The sequence below is a fragment of the Ammospiza nelsoni genome, chromosome 21, assembly GCF_027579445.1.
Source record: "Ammospiza nelsoni isolate bAmmNel1 chromosome 21, bAmmNel1.pri, whole genome shotgun sequence".
Taxonomy (NCBI): domain Eukaryota; kingdom Metazoa; phylum Chordata; class Aves; order Passeriformes; family Passerellidae; genus Ammospiza; species Ammospiza nelsoni.
Window position 1 is genome coordinate 8922528 of NC_080653.1, and position 14958 is coordinate 8937485.

General features: G+C 50.9%; 2 protein-coding genes across 3 annotated transcripts in view; both read left to right on the forward strand.

Annotated features, from left to right (window-relative positions):
• VPS53 (VPS53 subunit of GARP complex) overlaps positions 1–3536 on the forward strand; it is a 64212-nt gene extending 60676 nt beyond the window's left edge. For both annotated transcript variants that reach the window (XM_059487040.1, XM_059487041.1), the window contains exons 21-22: positions 970–1074; positions 1370–3536. In XM_059487040.1, coding sequence (XP_059343023.1) covers positions 970–1074; positions 1370–1540 — 276 coding nt within the window. In that variant the 3' untranslated portion in view covers positions 1541–3536. The remainder of the gene's footprint in view (positions 1–969; positions 1075–1369) is intronic.
• Positions 3537–6777: 3241 nt separating this feature from the next.
• Positions 6778–13174, forward strand: RFLNB (refilin B). Its single transcript, XM_059486876.1, has 3 exons — positions 6778–6982; positions 8306–8415; positions 10471–13174. Exons 1-3 carry the CDS (start codon positions 6779–6781, stop codon positions 10799–10801), a joined length of 645 nt encoding a protein of 214 aa, XP_059342859.1. The 5' UTR covers position 6778; the 3' UTR covers positions 10802–13174.
• Positions 13175–14958: the final 1784 nt, after the last annotated feature.

Below are 14958 nucleotides of genomic sequence, written 5' to 3' on the forward strand. Positions count from 1 at the left end.
AAAGAAAGAAATGTCTTGGTGACAGAATGCAGTGTGGGGTGAGCTGGGTCAGTGCAAACATATGGAAATGGTTTTGGAGACAGGGAAGGGTCTGGTCTGGTGCTGTTTCTGCCCATTTACACGCACTCAGACAAACACAGACACACTCTTCCTCAGAAAGAAGGTTTGGCTCCCCAGTATTATCAAAAGATGTGTTCTCTGTGGAGCTTGCTGCTTATGTAAGAAAAACCCATCAGTGAGGGATCATCTTACCAGCTTTGAGGCTATTTTGATTTTTTCCTTGTTTTTTATGATTGCTCCTGGGCAGATGTTGGTGGGGGGTTCCCATCCTTCATCCCTCCCCTCCAGAATGTCCAAGAGGAGCTGCAGCCCAAGGACAGAGTGGCTGTGTGTGGCCATGTCAGGAGAGCTGCAGAGCAGAGAGCTCTGGCCCTCGCTGTCCTGGGCACTGAGGGGGTGACCAGAGTGTTGTCACATTCCCCTGTGACACGCTGTGTGTCCTGCCTGCAGGCAGGAGGGAGCAGGAGGGACACACAGCCAAGCTGAGGGTCTGGACTCTGTCCAGGCTGCCTGATCTCCTGGGACTTTGTGAGTGTCACCACCACTGCCAGCACTGTCCCCTGAGCAGCTCCCCAGCTTGTCTTCCCCCTGCAGCATGATAAAATCTTGAGCTTTCACAATGCCCCAGTGCCTGCTAGCCCACAGGCCACAGACAAAGTCCTGCTGCCCTTTGAAACAGGATGCAGAGCCCATGAGCAGCACTGCTGTGCTGAAAGAGACCCAACTTCCTCGCTGTCCTTACTCTGCTTCTCTTCACTCACCTTTACCCCTCTCATATCCAGCCCCTTTCTTGTTCCTTAAACATTTTATTTTAGGAGCCAGCCCTGCTGTCACTCCTGTGCCAGAGCTGACTGAGCACTGCCTTTAATTCCTATTATTTGTCTGATCTCTTTTTCCTTGTCTTGGCAGGTGGTGATGGCTCCCCACGAGCCCCCAGTTGTGTTTGTGGACAATTACATCAAGCTCCTCGCTGACTGCAGCACTGACACATTCCAGAAAATCCTTGACATGAAGGTGAGAGGATGGGAATCTGCTCATCCTCTAGTGCTGCTTGGGGATTGCTGGGGACTTTATTTCAGTGTGAATTCTGAGGGGCTTGGGGGGTGAGAGAAGCACTGTAAGTTTATCTTTTCTTTGAAAGTAGAGTTGCTGCTGGAGAAAAGGTTTTGAGTTTGTTTCACATTTTGATACCTGCTCTGCTCGGGGTTGTTCAGGGCTCTCTGGTGGGTGAGTCTTTGAGGTGGAGGTTTGAGATGGGCTCTGCTGCAGCTGCTGGCAGGTCAGTGAGTGCTGTCCTTTGCTCCCCCAGGGCCTGAAGAGGAGCGAGCAGAGCAGCATGCTGGACCTGTTCCGCCTGCGCCTCCCCTCTCCTCCCCCCGGCGGCGACGGCTCCGGCTCGCTCTCGCTGAGCGCTCCCACGCCCGAGCAGGAATCCTCCCGCATCCGCAAACTGGAGAAGCTCATCAAGAAGAGGCTCTGAGGGAGCACGGGGGGAGCTCCCTGCCCCGGGGCTGCTGAGCTGGGCAGGTTGTGATTTACACCCTGTGCTGTCCCTCCCAGCCCCCGTGATCTCTCAGCCATCGGCGCTTTCAGACCGAGGAGGAATCTGAGCAAGGTGTTTGCCCTCAGCTTAGCAGGAGTGAAACCCAGGGCATTGCCAGGTCCATGTGGTGGAGGAAATAGAGGCACCTGGAATTCATCAGTACAGAAAGCATTCAGGTGGATTCAGAGCCTGTCTGGCTGTGATGCACTTGGGGTCACAGCTTTTACCCTGGCTGAGCTCCTGCTGCAGCACTGAGGGCTTTGCCTCAGTTCTGTGTTAGTGCTCACTCCCTGCTGCAGAGCTGTTCCTCTGATTCATTATTTATTCTGTGGTGGGGGGAACCAACCCCATCACCACCATGAAAACCCCAACCCTCTATCAGCTGGGATCCAGGCACCTGCAGCTCCACTGGATCAATGAGATGCCCAGGAGGGAACCCCAGGGCAGATTTCTCCCCTGCTCCCAGGACAGGCATGCACAAAGCACCATGAAACAGAAAGGCAAATCCTTGGCACCTCTGCTGGCCTGCAGGGAGAGGTGCTGGCTCTGTCAGGGAGCCAGGGCCACTTGGTGCCACAGGAGGCTTTCAGCAGCCTCAGGCTTCAAGGCCCTCCTCCTCCTCCTGTTCCTCTGAGCCTCAGCTTGCAGCAGTGCAGAGGGGAGGAGAAGCAGCAGTGAAATGTTTTGGATAACCCAGCCCCTCTTCCCATGGGCCAGCTCCTGGCTCCCAGGCACAGAGCCAGCGTGGAGCAGGGCTGGGATCAGTGGATGCTTCTCCAAGGAGTCTCCATGCACTGAGGCCTCACCTTTTTATTGGCACTGTTGGATTTCTTCCCAAACTCCTCTGTGCCCTTTCTGGGAGACTTTGAAGGCGTATCCCCAACCATGAGTGCATCCCAAATGGATGTAGGGCAGATCAACCAGTCGTGCCTGTGTTATTTAACCCAAGCTTCACTTGCATGTGCAGGAAAGGGAAATCCTTTACCAGTGTGGCAGGTGAGGAATAACCACGCTGTCAGATGCCTTCCTGGGAGGGTTGTGCTCCCCACCAGGGCAAGTTTGGGCCTTAGGACTGTATTTATTTAGGGGCTGTACTCACAGGGATTGTAAAAATCACTGCTGCACATCAGGGAGGGCAGATCAGGCTCCAGGAACATGAGCTGCATCCAGAGCTTTGCTGAGATGGGGAGTAAAGAGCAGCAATAACAACACCTGTGGGGAGGGACAGCAGTTTCTCATCACTCCAGTTTTACAAATCTGCTGTTGCCTCCTGATTCCCTGTTTGGTGACAGAGGAAGGAATGGTTGAAAGCACATTGGGATTCTGAGCAGCCATTCCCCAAGGACAGATTATCTCAAGGTGCATGTGCAGGATGGCCAATGAGGTGCCACACTGCAGAGCTGGAGAGGAGGGAACATGGGTTTGCAGAGATTCATTATTCCCGTGAGGGGATGAATAATTTATTTTAGATGAATTTTTCTTTGCTTTGTCTAAGGCTAAGTCTCTCACTAAATTATGAATAGCTGAAGACGATGTTGAAGTTATCATCGTGTGTCTTACCCAAAGGCTTCCCCCATTTCATTCTCTGCATTTCATTCTGTAGATAAGAGGAAATAAAATGAGAAATGAATTTTTAGTTTCAGCCTTTGAAGAACGCTACAGGGCTGAGTGTTTGGAGTTCCATTTTCAGAGAACAAATCCACAGTTTCCTACTTCTGGTGTAAGAGTTTTGTGCCCCTGGCTCTTGGGTGTTTATTAGATTTGGCAGGCCTCTATTTGTGCATTAGCTCTTTGGAGTTTACAGCTTTGGGGAATAAAGGATGATTACTGTTTTCTGTACAAAATGCCACTTTTTATGGTTTCGGACCGGGGTGTAATCCTGACTGTACATGGGGTGTGACACTAACGTGAATTAAATGGTAACTGATGCTCATTGCTGGGTGTTTCTGTACAGCTGCAAATCCCAGTGGCTGGGATGGACCTCACCCAAACTGTGCTGGACCCAGCACTCCCTGCTGTCCATCTGCTCCTGCAGCTCCTCTCTGCCCTTTCCACCTCCTCTGGCACCATCCCCATCCACAGCAGCTCCCTGCCCCATGTGGGTGGCTCAACGCTCCCGACCTCGCGCCCCTAAATAATCACATCAGTTCTGCTGTCTGCCACTGCGGGAGCGTTTTCTGGGAGATCCGAATTTTTCCTTTGGAATTAATTAAGGGGTAGTGCCTTTTTCCACGCTCGGCATGACGCTGGAGCAGCTCCTTTCACTCAGAGCATTAATGACTCATTTGCTTTTCTCCTGGCCGTCCTACCCCCTCCGCCCTTGGGCAGGAGCAGCGCCGGGCGCTGGGTGTTCCTTTCTTCCCCCGGGTTTACAGCCAGGACTCTGAGCATCCCAGTGACGATGGCCAAGCCTCCACGAGCCTCTGCTTGGCTCCACGAGGGCGGTGGCAGCAGGGCTGTAAAAGCTGATGAAACCTCAGCAGCTTCAGCCACGTGCTGTCAGCGCTCGTCCCTGCCATCAGTGCTCTGTGGCACAGCCTGGCACTTCCCATCCTTTGGAAATAACTTCCCAAAGTTATTTTTATTATTATTCCCAAAGTTTTATCATTTTCAGGTATCACAGGGATCCTTTTGGTTTGCCTCTCCCAGCAATGGGGCTGTCGCGTGGCATTGCCTGTGGTTCCGTTGCTGATTAAGCCGAGCACGCCCAGCCTCGTGTGAAAGTCCTTTATGGAAGGAGGATCTTGATAAGAGACTTTTTATCTGCCCCATCCTGCCTGTGTGTGGGCAGTTAAAGAGTAAATAATGTGGACAAACAGGCAGGGGAAAAGATTTCCAATGGCATCAGGGATGGCACGGGTTGGTACAGTTTGAGACTTAAAACCAGTCAGACTTTCCGAGGGGGCAGAGTACATGTCCTGAAAAAGCCCCTGTACACAGTGACTCAACAGTATTTGAGTTATTGAGCAGTTAAAATTCTGCTTAAATGCTTCCTTTTCATCATAGCAGGCAGAATTGCAGGTCTGGATGCTGGTGCTGCAGGAGACCCTTGGCTGGGCTGCAGAGCTCAGAAATGAGAACCTGGAAGGGCACAAAAAATTAACTTTTGTGTCAAGCCACGCCAGAATGGGAGGTTTTTTGCTGGTAAATAAGGAGCAGAAAGATTTCCATGAGTTCTGCTTACCCCAGGCAGATATCCCTCTCTCTTGGGCCCTGATCCCCATGGGAGTGGCAGTGGGAGCAGCCACAGCTCTCAGAGGTGACTGCTGGGATGTGCCACAAGTTCTCCCCTCCTAAACTGCACGTAGTGGGTTGTTGGCAGCGTTGGTTTCCACCCAGGAGCTGCACAGCAGCTCTGAAATGATGATTGTGTTCATCTGGAAACTGCTCCAGTGCCTTCCAAGGCATCTGATTTCATAAAGGGCTTTTATGGGAGATTTTGGAGCGAGGACTGATCAGTTTTCCTATTGCTTGCAGAGACCAGCATCTCTTTTTTTGGGGGGGGGGGGATACACTTAAATTAGAAGGAAGAAAACACCTGTCCAGCACATTTGCTCAGACCCCAAAGATTTCAGTCAAAATTCTTAATGTTCCTTTTCTTTCCATCTGCATTTTTCAGCAAAGACAAACAGCCTCATAGTATTTCTTCAAAGGAATGTAAATTCCTTGAGGAAGTCTCCGGAGTTCCCAGCACCGCATAGCTGCAAACCACAGACGCCTACGGCTGAAAGTTCTGCTCTGCTTTTAATTTTGGGGCAGGGAAGGAATTTTTTTCAGAGGTTTGGGTTCACTTGTGCTGGGCCCATCAGCCCAGACTGCTGCTTTCTGTGCAGGGGAGTGTTGACTTTGGCCGGCTGCAGGGTTGCTTTCCCTCCACAAGAGTATTCCCCCACCAAATCTGATGACATGGCGCAATTATTTCATTAGGATTTTCCAAAAAAGGTTCCCTCGCTCTCCTGTAGTGCTAGAATGACCGTTTCCTTCTGTTCTCTTGTTTCAGCTTCGGCAGCTTTGCCTGAAAAATGCAATTAGGGGCAGCAGCGCTGCTGCCTGAGCCTGAATGCTTGGGAATGAGGAGGGAGAAGGAGCAGCCTGGAGGGGGAATTTGGGGGGTTTAACCCGGCTGCCAAAATCCCTGTTCTTGGGGAAAGCACCACTGGAGGTGGGGGCAGCCCAGCAGGATCTGGCAGCTCTTTCAGTGCTCCCCAAAATCCCCAAAATCCGTGCTGGCAGCACATTGGGATGGTGCACTGTGGGTTGGAGCAGGATGTGTGGAGGGAAGTTTCCATCGGGCACGGTTCCGCAGAATCCCAGAATCGTTTAAGTTGGAAAAGAGCTCCGAGATCATCGAGTCCAACCCGGCAGCCATCCCCACCTTGTCAGCCCCACCAGAGCACTGAGTTCGGTCTGGCCTTACCCAGGGACGGTGACTCCGCCACCGCCACTTTCCAATGGCAAATTCCGAGCGAGGGGACGGGAGTGGGGTCGCCAGGAGGGCAGGGACTGCGGGAAAACGGCGAGCACCGGCAGGACGGGGACAGCCCGGGGAACGGGGACACCAGTGGGGTACACGGACACGGGTGGGACACAGGGACACCGGTGGGATAAAGGGACATGGATGGGACATAAGGAGACGGGTGGGACACGGGTGGGGTACAGAGACACGGGCGGGACACAGGGACACCAGTGGGATATAGAGACACGGGTGGGACATAGGGACGTGGGTGGGACGCAGGGATACGGGTGGGACACAGAGACACCGGTGGGACGTGGGGACACCAGTGGGGTACGGGGACACGAGTGGGACACAGGGACACCGGTGGGACACAGAGACACGGGTGTGACACGGGGACACGAGTGGGATACAGGGACACCGGTGGGACACAGAGACACGGGTGTGACACAGAGACACAGGTGGGACACGAGGACACGGGTGGGGTACGGACACACGGGTGGGACACAGGTGGGATCCAGGGACACCGGTGTGACACAGAGACACGGGTGGGACACGGGTGGGACCCAGGGACACCGGTGGGAGCCGGGCACGCCCCGCCCCCGTGTGGCCCCTCCCCGGGCCGCCCCGCCCCGCCCGCCGCCGCCGCCGCCCGGGCGCAGGCGGCGCAGGGAGCGCAGCGCGGGCAGGGGCCGGCCGGGGCAGGCGGCGGCGGCTCGGCCATGGTGGGGCGGCTCAGCCTGCGGGAGGTGCCCGACCTCCCGGACATGAGGAAGCGGGGCGACTCCGGCCTCGACAGCCCCGACTCCGGGCTGCCGCCCAGCCCCGGCCCGGCCCCGCCGCCCTGGCTGCTCTCGTCGGGCAGTCCCGACCGCGCCGCCGCCAACGGGCTCCCGGAGCCCGAGCCGCCCGCGCCCTCCGCCGCGGTGAGTACCGGCCCCGAGCCGCTCTGCCCGCACCCTCCGGGACCGGCAGCCCCGGTGCCGCCACGGCAGGTGCGGGGTCCCGGCGGGGCCGCTGCCCTCCGGAGCTCCCCGCGCTGCTCCGCGCATCCCGCGGGGAAGGAGGGAGGAACCCGCGTCTGGTCGCCCTGGGATGGGCTGGAAGAACCGCCCGCTGTTTTTCTCCGTTTTAACCGAGCCCTCCGGCCGCTGTGGTGTCCCGGAATAGGTTTGCAGCGGGAGGGAAGGGTCCCGCCGGGAAGCGGGGTGGTCGGGGCTTTTCACAAAGCTCTGGCTGCAAGGGAAGCTCCTGTCCCTCCTGGCATCGCAGCACGTCTTTGGAAATCCCTGTGGAAAGTGAGCTCCCGTTATTCCCGAGTGACCCGGAGCAGTAACTTTATCGTGCATAAAGTGCGGTTTCAGTTAATTTGCTTTTTCACCAAATAGTTTTTGGATGTGGAGCTGCTGGTGCAAATAGTTTGGAAACTGCAGATGTAGAGGGAAAATCCGTTTTCTGCAGGGTTGCTGCTGTGGAATTGGAAAAAGCCATAGGAGGGAAAGATGCTCACAGCCCCCCAGCCCCTCGATAGCAAACACACGTGCAGAGGTGGCTCCAGAAGCACACGCGGGTTGGGTTCCATCCTCCAGGGCTGCTTTGGTTTCCTCGGGCTGTGGGATTCAGTATCAGCTCCTGGTGCTGGGTGTCAGGAGAGCAGCACAGGGACAGGCAGTGAATCACCCACCCCTCGGCGGGAATGAGTTAATCCTTCCCGACACTTGGTGTGTGAATTAGGTTGGATTTAATGCCCACAAACAGGAGCCAGGGCGTAGCTGTGGAGCAGGGAGGTGGCTCATGGTGAGGTGCCCTGTGGTAATTTCCTCTGTGGTCTGTCCGTGGGGGTATGGGGTGAATTCAGCAAGGAGGGAACCCTCAGACATCAAAAAATGTTGGTTATAACTTGATTGTGGGTTCGTGCAGGGAACAGACCACACTGCACAGAGGGGTTGCAGTCCTCCCTCATTTCCCAGAGTGGCTCCTCTGCATTAAGCTGCTGAAGACAAGTTAGGACCTTGTCTTCAAAAAATGCTCCTGGCCACCTCTAGGATGCTTAAGACCAGTGTGGAGTCAGGCCTAAGGGATGCACCTGTAGCACATCTTGGTGCAGCAGATCCTCCTGCACGTAAATGTGAACCTCAACATCTCCCTACCAAGGGATAAATAAATCTGTTTCCCTGAGAATGTGCTGCATTGTAACATAAAAGGTGCCACAGTATGGTAACATGAAACATTTTGCATTTCTTTTGCAGAGTTCCGTGTTCTCCCCCAGCCCCATTCTCTCCGGCTGCCCTCCAAGATTGTGTCCTTTATCCTTTGGTGAAGGAGTTGAGTTTGACCCTTTACCAGCCAAGGAAATAAGGTAAATATTGTCTTACAGTCATCTCCTTTGGAGGGAGTTAGAGGAGTTAGCCTGTGAAGGAGCAGTTAGGCCTTATCAGTGCCTGTGAGTCAAGTTAATTTATTTGCAGAGCCATTGTTCACTGCAGCTGTACATTCCTGGACCTGGACATTTGTACAGGCTAAAGGAGTGTTCAGCCTCTTTTAATCCCACCCATATGGTTGTTTGGTTGGTTATTTTTCCAGGAAGACTTTCTTACATTTTACTCTCCTGCTTTTCCTTTCTTGCACTGCTCCAAAACGTTGCCCTTGAGCTGATTAACCAGGAGGCAATCATGAGGGAAGACCTTCAAAGATCTTTCTAGGGCTGTTTCATTAAGGGAAAGAAATGTTGCTCTTTCAACCTCCTGGTTTTATAATAAGCACTTTCTATCTTAACAGCTGTGGCTGGTTGTGTGAACTGAAAGAAATGTTAACATTCAGAGGAGTGCATAATTCTTTTTTTTTTTTTTTTAATGCACTGCATCACTTCACAGCCTGTGAATTATTCCTTTGAACACCACGATTTGCAGTAATGAGAAAAGAAGGCTCCCAGTTGATGACTGTGCAATTAGAGGAAGGCTGATAAAATCAAATGGAAGCCTAATGCAGGGGAGGGTAGGGAGAATTATGTCCTGGTGTGGGGAAGGAGCTTGTGCTGTGGCTGGAATTGGAGGCAGTTAACTCCTTAGTTAGTGGAAAAGCCAACTGAGTTGTCTCAGTGTGAAGGAGATTAAAACTTTCTTTTGCAACCCAGGCACAGAGGGTTTGGGTGTGCAATCTGGAGTGTTTTCCTGCCAGCTGAACCTTGAGGAGTTTGTCTTCAGAGAGTGCCCCGTGCCAGGGGTGATAGCAAAGCACTCCTGGGTGATTCCTGGCAGAGAAAAGCTGAGGAGATAACGTGTGCTTCCCAGCCCAGAGGAGTTGGGATGTTTGTGTGCCAAGCCTAAATGTAGATCAAGGCCTCTGGGTTTGGGAGTTTGCAGGAGGTTTGTACATTCAGAGCTTAGGGCTGAGAGGAAGTTTTGGTAGTGCTGGCAGCTGGGCTGGGTGGTGATAATCCTGGGAATGCTGCTAACATAAGGCTCTTTTCTCATCCTGTGAATGTGTAAGACACCAGCAGATGGTTCTGTGTGAGGTGGGATGAGGAGCCACTCCAGTACCTGACAGCTCCTCTTCCCAAAAACCCATGAGCAGAGCTCACAAATCCCCTGCAGCAACCCATCCTCAGCCCTGCTTCATCCACCTCAAATATCTCATCAGTCATGCTGATGGCAGAGCACATTCATGCAAATATGAAACCTTGTCCTTTAAAGAATCACTGACCTGACACTACACAGAGTTATTTCTATGGATGAGGTCAACAATGTTTAAAGGTTGTGCTTCTGTGACTGGAGCTTGTCTCCAACAGAAATGCTCTCCTAGCTACCAGCTACAATTGCACTGCTGTAGTTAGTAATTCTAATTATATTAATTATCTAATTAGTAATTCTAATTATATTAGAATTATTTCTTCCTCCCTGTAATTGCTCTTTGTGCCCCTCAGTTTGGGAAGGACGTTGAGATGCTTGATTGTCCAGAGGAGGGCAACAAGGCTGGTAAGGGGCTTGGAACACAAACCCTGTGAGGAACAACTGAGGGAGCTGGGGGTGTTCAGCCTGGAGAAGAGGAGACTCAGAAGTGACCTTATGACTCTTTACAACTCCCTGAAAAGTGGTTGCAGTCAGGTGGGGTTGGTCTCTTTCTCCAAGCAGCAGCTGACAGAACGAAAGGATATTGTCTCAAGCTGCACCAAGGGAAATATAAGTTGGGTATTAGGAAAAAGTTTTTTACAGAAAGGGTGATAAAATATTGGAATGAGGTGCCCAGGGAGGTGGTAGAGTCACCATCCCTGGATGTGTTTAAAACAAGACTGGATGTGGCACTTGGTTTAGCTGAGGTGTTGGGGCTGGGTTGGACTCGATAATCGTAAAGATCTCTTTCAACCCAATGATTTTACCTGATTATTCCATGATAAACCTGGGCTTTTCTGTCACAGGTACACCTCCTCGGTGAGGTACGACTCGGAGAAGCACTTCATCGCCGACGTGTACCTGCCCGTGGGGCTGAGCGTGGCCTCGTGCAGCCAGACCATCGTCTGCGTGCCCAACTGCTCGTGGCGCAGCTACAAGGCCGAGGTGCGCTTCGAGCCGCGCCACAGGCCCCGCCGCTTCACCAGCACCACCATCATCTACCCCAAGCACGCCAAGACTGTCTACACCACCACGCTGGACTACAACTGCCGCAAGGCCACGCGCAGGTTCCTCTCCAGCGTGGAGCTGGAGACCTCGGAGTGCCTCAGCGCCGAGTGCGGCCTGGACGGCTGCTGACCGCGGCCTGCACGGCTGCTGAGGGCGGCCGCCCCTCTCGCTCCCATCCGCCCCTCACGTACTGTGCTGACTCCATTTGCTAAAAACAGGCACAGACCCTCTCTCTCAGCTCTTAATTCCTGCTTTTAAAGCCTCACGGCAGCCCGAGCGTGGTTTTCTGTGGGAAAGTAACTTAGTGCGAGGGGCTTGGCTCTTCGCCTCCCGAAAGCCGCGGGTTCCCTCCCCTTCCCCGCTGTAATCAGGTGAAAATAACAACGGGAAGTGATTTCCCCCAGAGGAAAAGGTGACAGGTAAGGAGGAGTGTGGGGTAGTGGTTGGTAGGTGGAGATCCATTTGGTGCTTTGGTGATGTGCAGAAAGTAAGGGCAGTTTGCTCTCTTGCAGAGGATCCACCACATTGTGTAGTCACATATATTGCTGTCAGCCATTTCAGTTTAGATCGTGTTTTCTCCAGAAGAACCATCCCGTGGCAATTGCTGGGAAAGGCTAACAGAAAAAAACCCAGAACTCTGCTTTTAACACGTACAAAAATGTTAACGTGGCATTCACATTTTGTGTGAAGGTGTAAATTGGGAAGAAGAGGAGTTCTGAGCAGAGTGGGGGATGAACTGCTTCTGCAGCTCCAGGCAGCAGAGACAGGATTGTGTGATTCCAGTTCTTAGGGTGATGAGGAGCCCGTGTTCTGTGTGACACACAAGTGTTTCTGTGCCTGCAGCACAGAAGAGAGAATACCAGGCCAGAAATTATCCCTGTGCTGTTGGGATCTTGGTGATGTGGAGGTAGAAAACCACAAGTGCCTTGTTTTTGCCCACACAGGCTGCGTGCACTAAAGGAGCTGTAAACCAAAGCAAGATTCAGATTAAGTGTTGGACAGAGAGACCCAGAATGGCCAAGGAGGTGCTGGATTGGGTGTGAGACACTATTGTGGGGTTGGGAGGAGGTAAAAGTAGCAAGGGACAGGCAGGTTTGTGGTGCATAACAAAATCCACAGCTGTAGCTCTGCTTCCCAGCTGAGCTTGTCATGGCATAAATCTGTGTCCTGGGGATTGGGGACGTCACTGGGATGGGGCAGCCTCTGCCTGTCTGCAGGCTGCTGAAAAACCTCTCCTGAGTGTGTGATGAGTTTGGGGACCAAAGGGAATAGCTTCAGATACTATGAAAGTCTGTCTGGCTGTTATGTGCGTTCGTTTATCGTGTGCCTTGATGAAAATAAGACAGAGAGGTTTCCCTTGTTTTCCCAGATATTTTTTTTCCTGTGTTGACAGAGCATAGTGTGGAGAGTATCTGCTTTGGGGAGCGTGGGTTGTGCTGTTTTTTTGTGTGGTGTAGTCTCTCAGAAACACCTGATAGACCTGTCTGAGCTGGACACCCACGTGTTCCAAAACTCCCTCAAGGTGTGGGTGTGCAGCACCAGTCCTGGAGCAGCTTTTAAAGAGGACTTGGCAGTGCACAGCCCCAGGGGTGAGTTTTGTCAGTGGCAGCCTCGGGAGGCTGTTCTTGAGCTGTGCTTAACGTGTGTTTGTGCAAGTGTGATGGATGGTGTGGAAGTGAATCCCTGGGAACTGAAAGGAGTCTGGAGATGAAGAGTGCAGCAGGAAGGAAACCGTGAGTTTGTATGGTTTGGGGTTTTTTTATTGTTGTTGTTGGGTTTTTTTAACTTATTTATTAGCTCAGCAAAGAACATCCTTCACCTTTGGTACTTGCCTCAGAGAGGCAACTCCCAAAACAATCCCAGGATGAGAGAGGACACGGCCGGGCAGGCAGCGCTCCGGAGTTCAGAGCTTCACTCTTAAACACTTTGGTCTCAGGCTGCAAGAGTGGGGAGATGTGTCTTAAACAGATGATGCAATTGTGCCCTAAGTGTGCCCCAGGATGTGCTGGTGTTGTAACAGGAGGCCCAGCTCACCCCACAGCCCGTGGGGTTTCACACTCTGCTCGCTGGGTTGCTCCATCCCTCGCTCCCCTCAGTTTGCTCCTGCTGCTGCTGGGCACAGGGTTCTGGGAGAACACGGACCCTGGATTGCTCCCACAAATGCTCTCCCAAGGAATCCACTTGGAGCACATCTAAGAGGAGGTTGTTTTAAGTTGTAGCCATTAGCTGTTCCCAGTTAGAAGCGAAATAACCCACAAAATGCCCCTCACGCTCAGGTTTTAGGATAAAGCACCTGATTTTTATAAAGCAAGCAAACTTAATGTGTACCTCTTAAGGATATTTTAATTGGTAGAGATACCTTTTAAATTATTTATGTTCCAACATTTGCGAAGCTCTGATTAGCTCTGTGCAAGTGTTCTGGTGTCTGTGATGTTTCCCACCCCCTCCTTCTGATTTTCAATTTGTCTTTTACTTTATTGGTAATAAATGATCTGAAAACCATCCTGCAGGGAAGTCTCTTTATTTCTCATTCAAAGCTTTTCAGTGTTTACTGTGGTAGTTACTTAGAAATAAATACATAATATTTCCTGCCAATCCCAGCTCCTCTCCTTTCTCTTCTATTTTTGTTTACATATTCTAGGAGGGTGTTTCCTATATAAAACTTTCTATATTTAAAACCAAACCACCACCAAATGTTGTGGATTTGTCAGTTTAATAAGACATTGAAAAAGTTCTTTAAAGACAGCTGAAAATCCTCTCCTTAATGTGTTTGAATTGTTCATCTGGTACAGCTTTATTTTTAAAGAGAGTTTCTGGTATGAATTTCAGCATATCCTACAAGTGAAGAACTAATCCCTTTCAAATATAACATGTATTTAACCAGGCAGGAATTTATTTTTAAAATGTAGATGCATTAGTAAACACAGCATAAATATAAGATTAGAGTGTGTTATGCATTAAACTTTATAAAACCAAATGAGATGATTATAAGCTATTGTGTTGAGAGAAATGCTCTGGTGGTTTTCTGGATGCTTAATCTGTTCTTTTAACCTTTCCACATTTTGCAGGCGTGCTGATTTTGTTAGTGACTCTGGCAGAGCAGGAATGGATGTAATTGAACATCAGTTAATTAATTCCTAATGGGATTTTTTGCTTACTTTTTTATTGTTCATCTGGTTATGTGCTTGTGGAAGCTCTAGAGTTGCATGTAATGACATTATTGGGGTCTGGGGAGCCGTGGAGCTGCTGCAAAGCTGCTGCTTCCAGCAAAAGGCTCTGAGAGCTTTTGGGTATCCTGGAGTTTTGAAGTATTAAACAGGAGAAAAGCCACTTATAAACATCAATTCTGTGTAAAAGGGTCGATTTAAAAAGCCATTAAGAAAAAATTTGAGAAGTCAGCACAGTATCTTTCAGGGGAGTTCGGGGAGACTTTCAGATGTCACCTAACTTTCAAATACTTCCTTCAGCGAGGGCTGGGCTGTTCTCCTTAAGAATTGTCATGACACTCTGTATGAAAAACGTTATTTTACTATAAAAATTTGAAGTTGGGGAGTACAAGGCTGTTCCATGGGATTTTTAAATCATTGGCCCAATGAACTTCTAATTAGCGTTAGAAGGAAGCCCTGTTGTTCTGCATGTGCTGTTTCCCTTTCACATGTGCTTCTCCAGAATGTCACATCTGAGGGTCTGAGATAATGAATTTTTATTACAAAAATAAAGCAAAAATTGGATCAAAAGCCAAGAGGTGAGGGCTGGATTCCCATCCTGACTTTGCAGCTTGCTCGGTTTCAAGGAAGGGAAGTTCATGTGCCTGGAAATCATTTCAGCCTCTAAACAAGGTGTCTGATCCTTCATCTGCTCACAAATCTGCTGTGTACAACGTGAATAGCTGGAAAGTTTAGCAGTGTTGTTTGTAAATAAACCAACAGCAATAATTAGCACAAACGCAGTGTAGAAAGGAGCACTTCTAATTGTTGATGCAGTCTTGAGCTGCAGCCATATTTTAACAGGTTGGTTTGTTTTGTAAAATATCAATGTCCTTTTCTCCACACAGACATTGAGGAACCACTGTTAGGATACAGGAATTATTGGGATTTTGGGTGACACCCCTGGTGCAGCTCAGAGGCTCCTTCAGCATTCAGCTCACAGCAATCCCTCAATCAGCATTCGGGCACAGCGACTTTTGCTCTTGCAAATAATCACTGCAGGAATCTCCTTTACCTGCTGCTGCTGCTGCCGTGGAGGGGTGGGGGATTCCTGGCAGCTGGGAAGTGCTCCTGGATGTA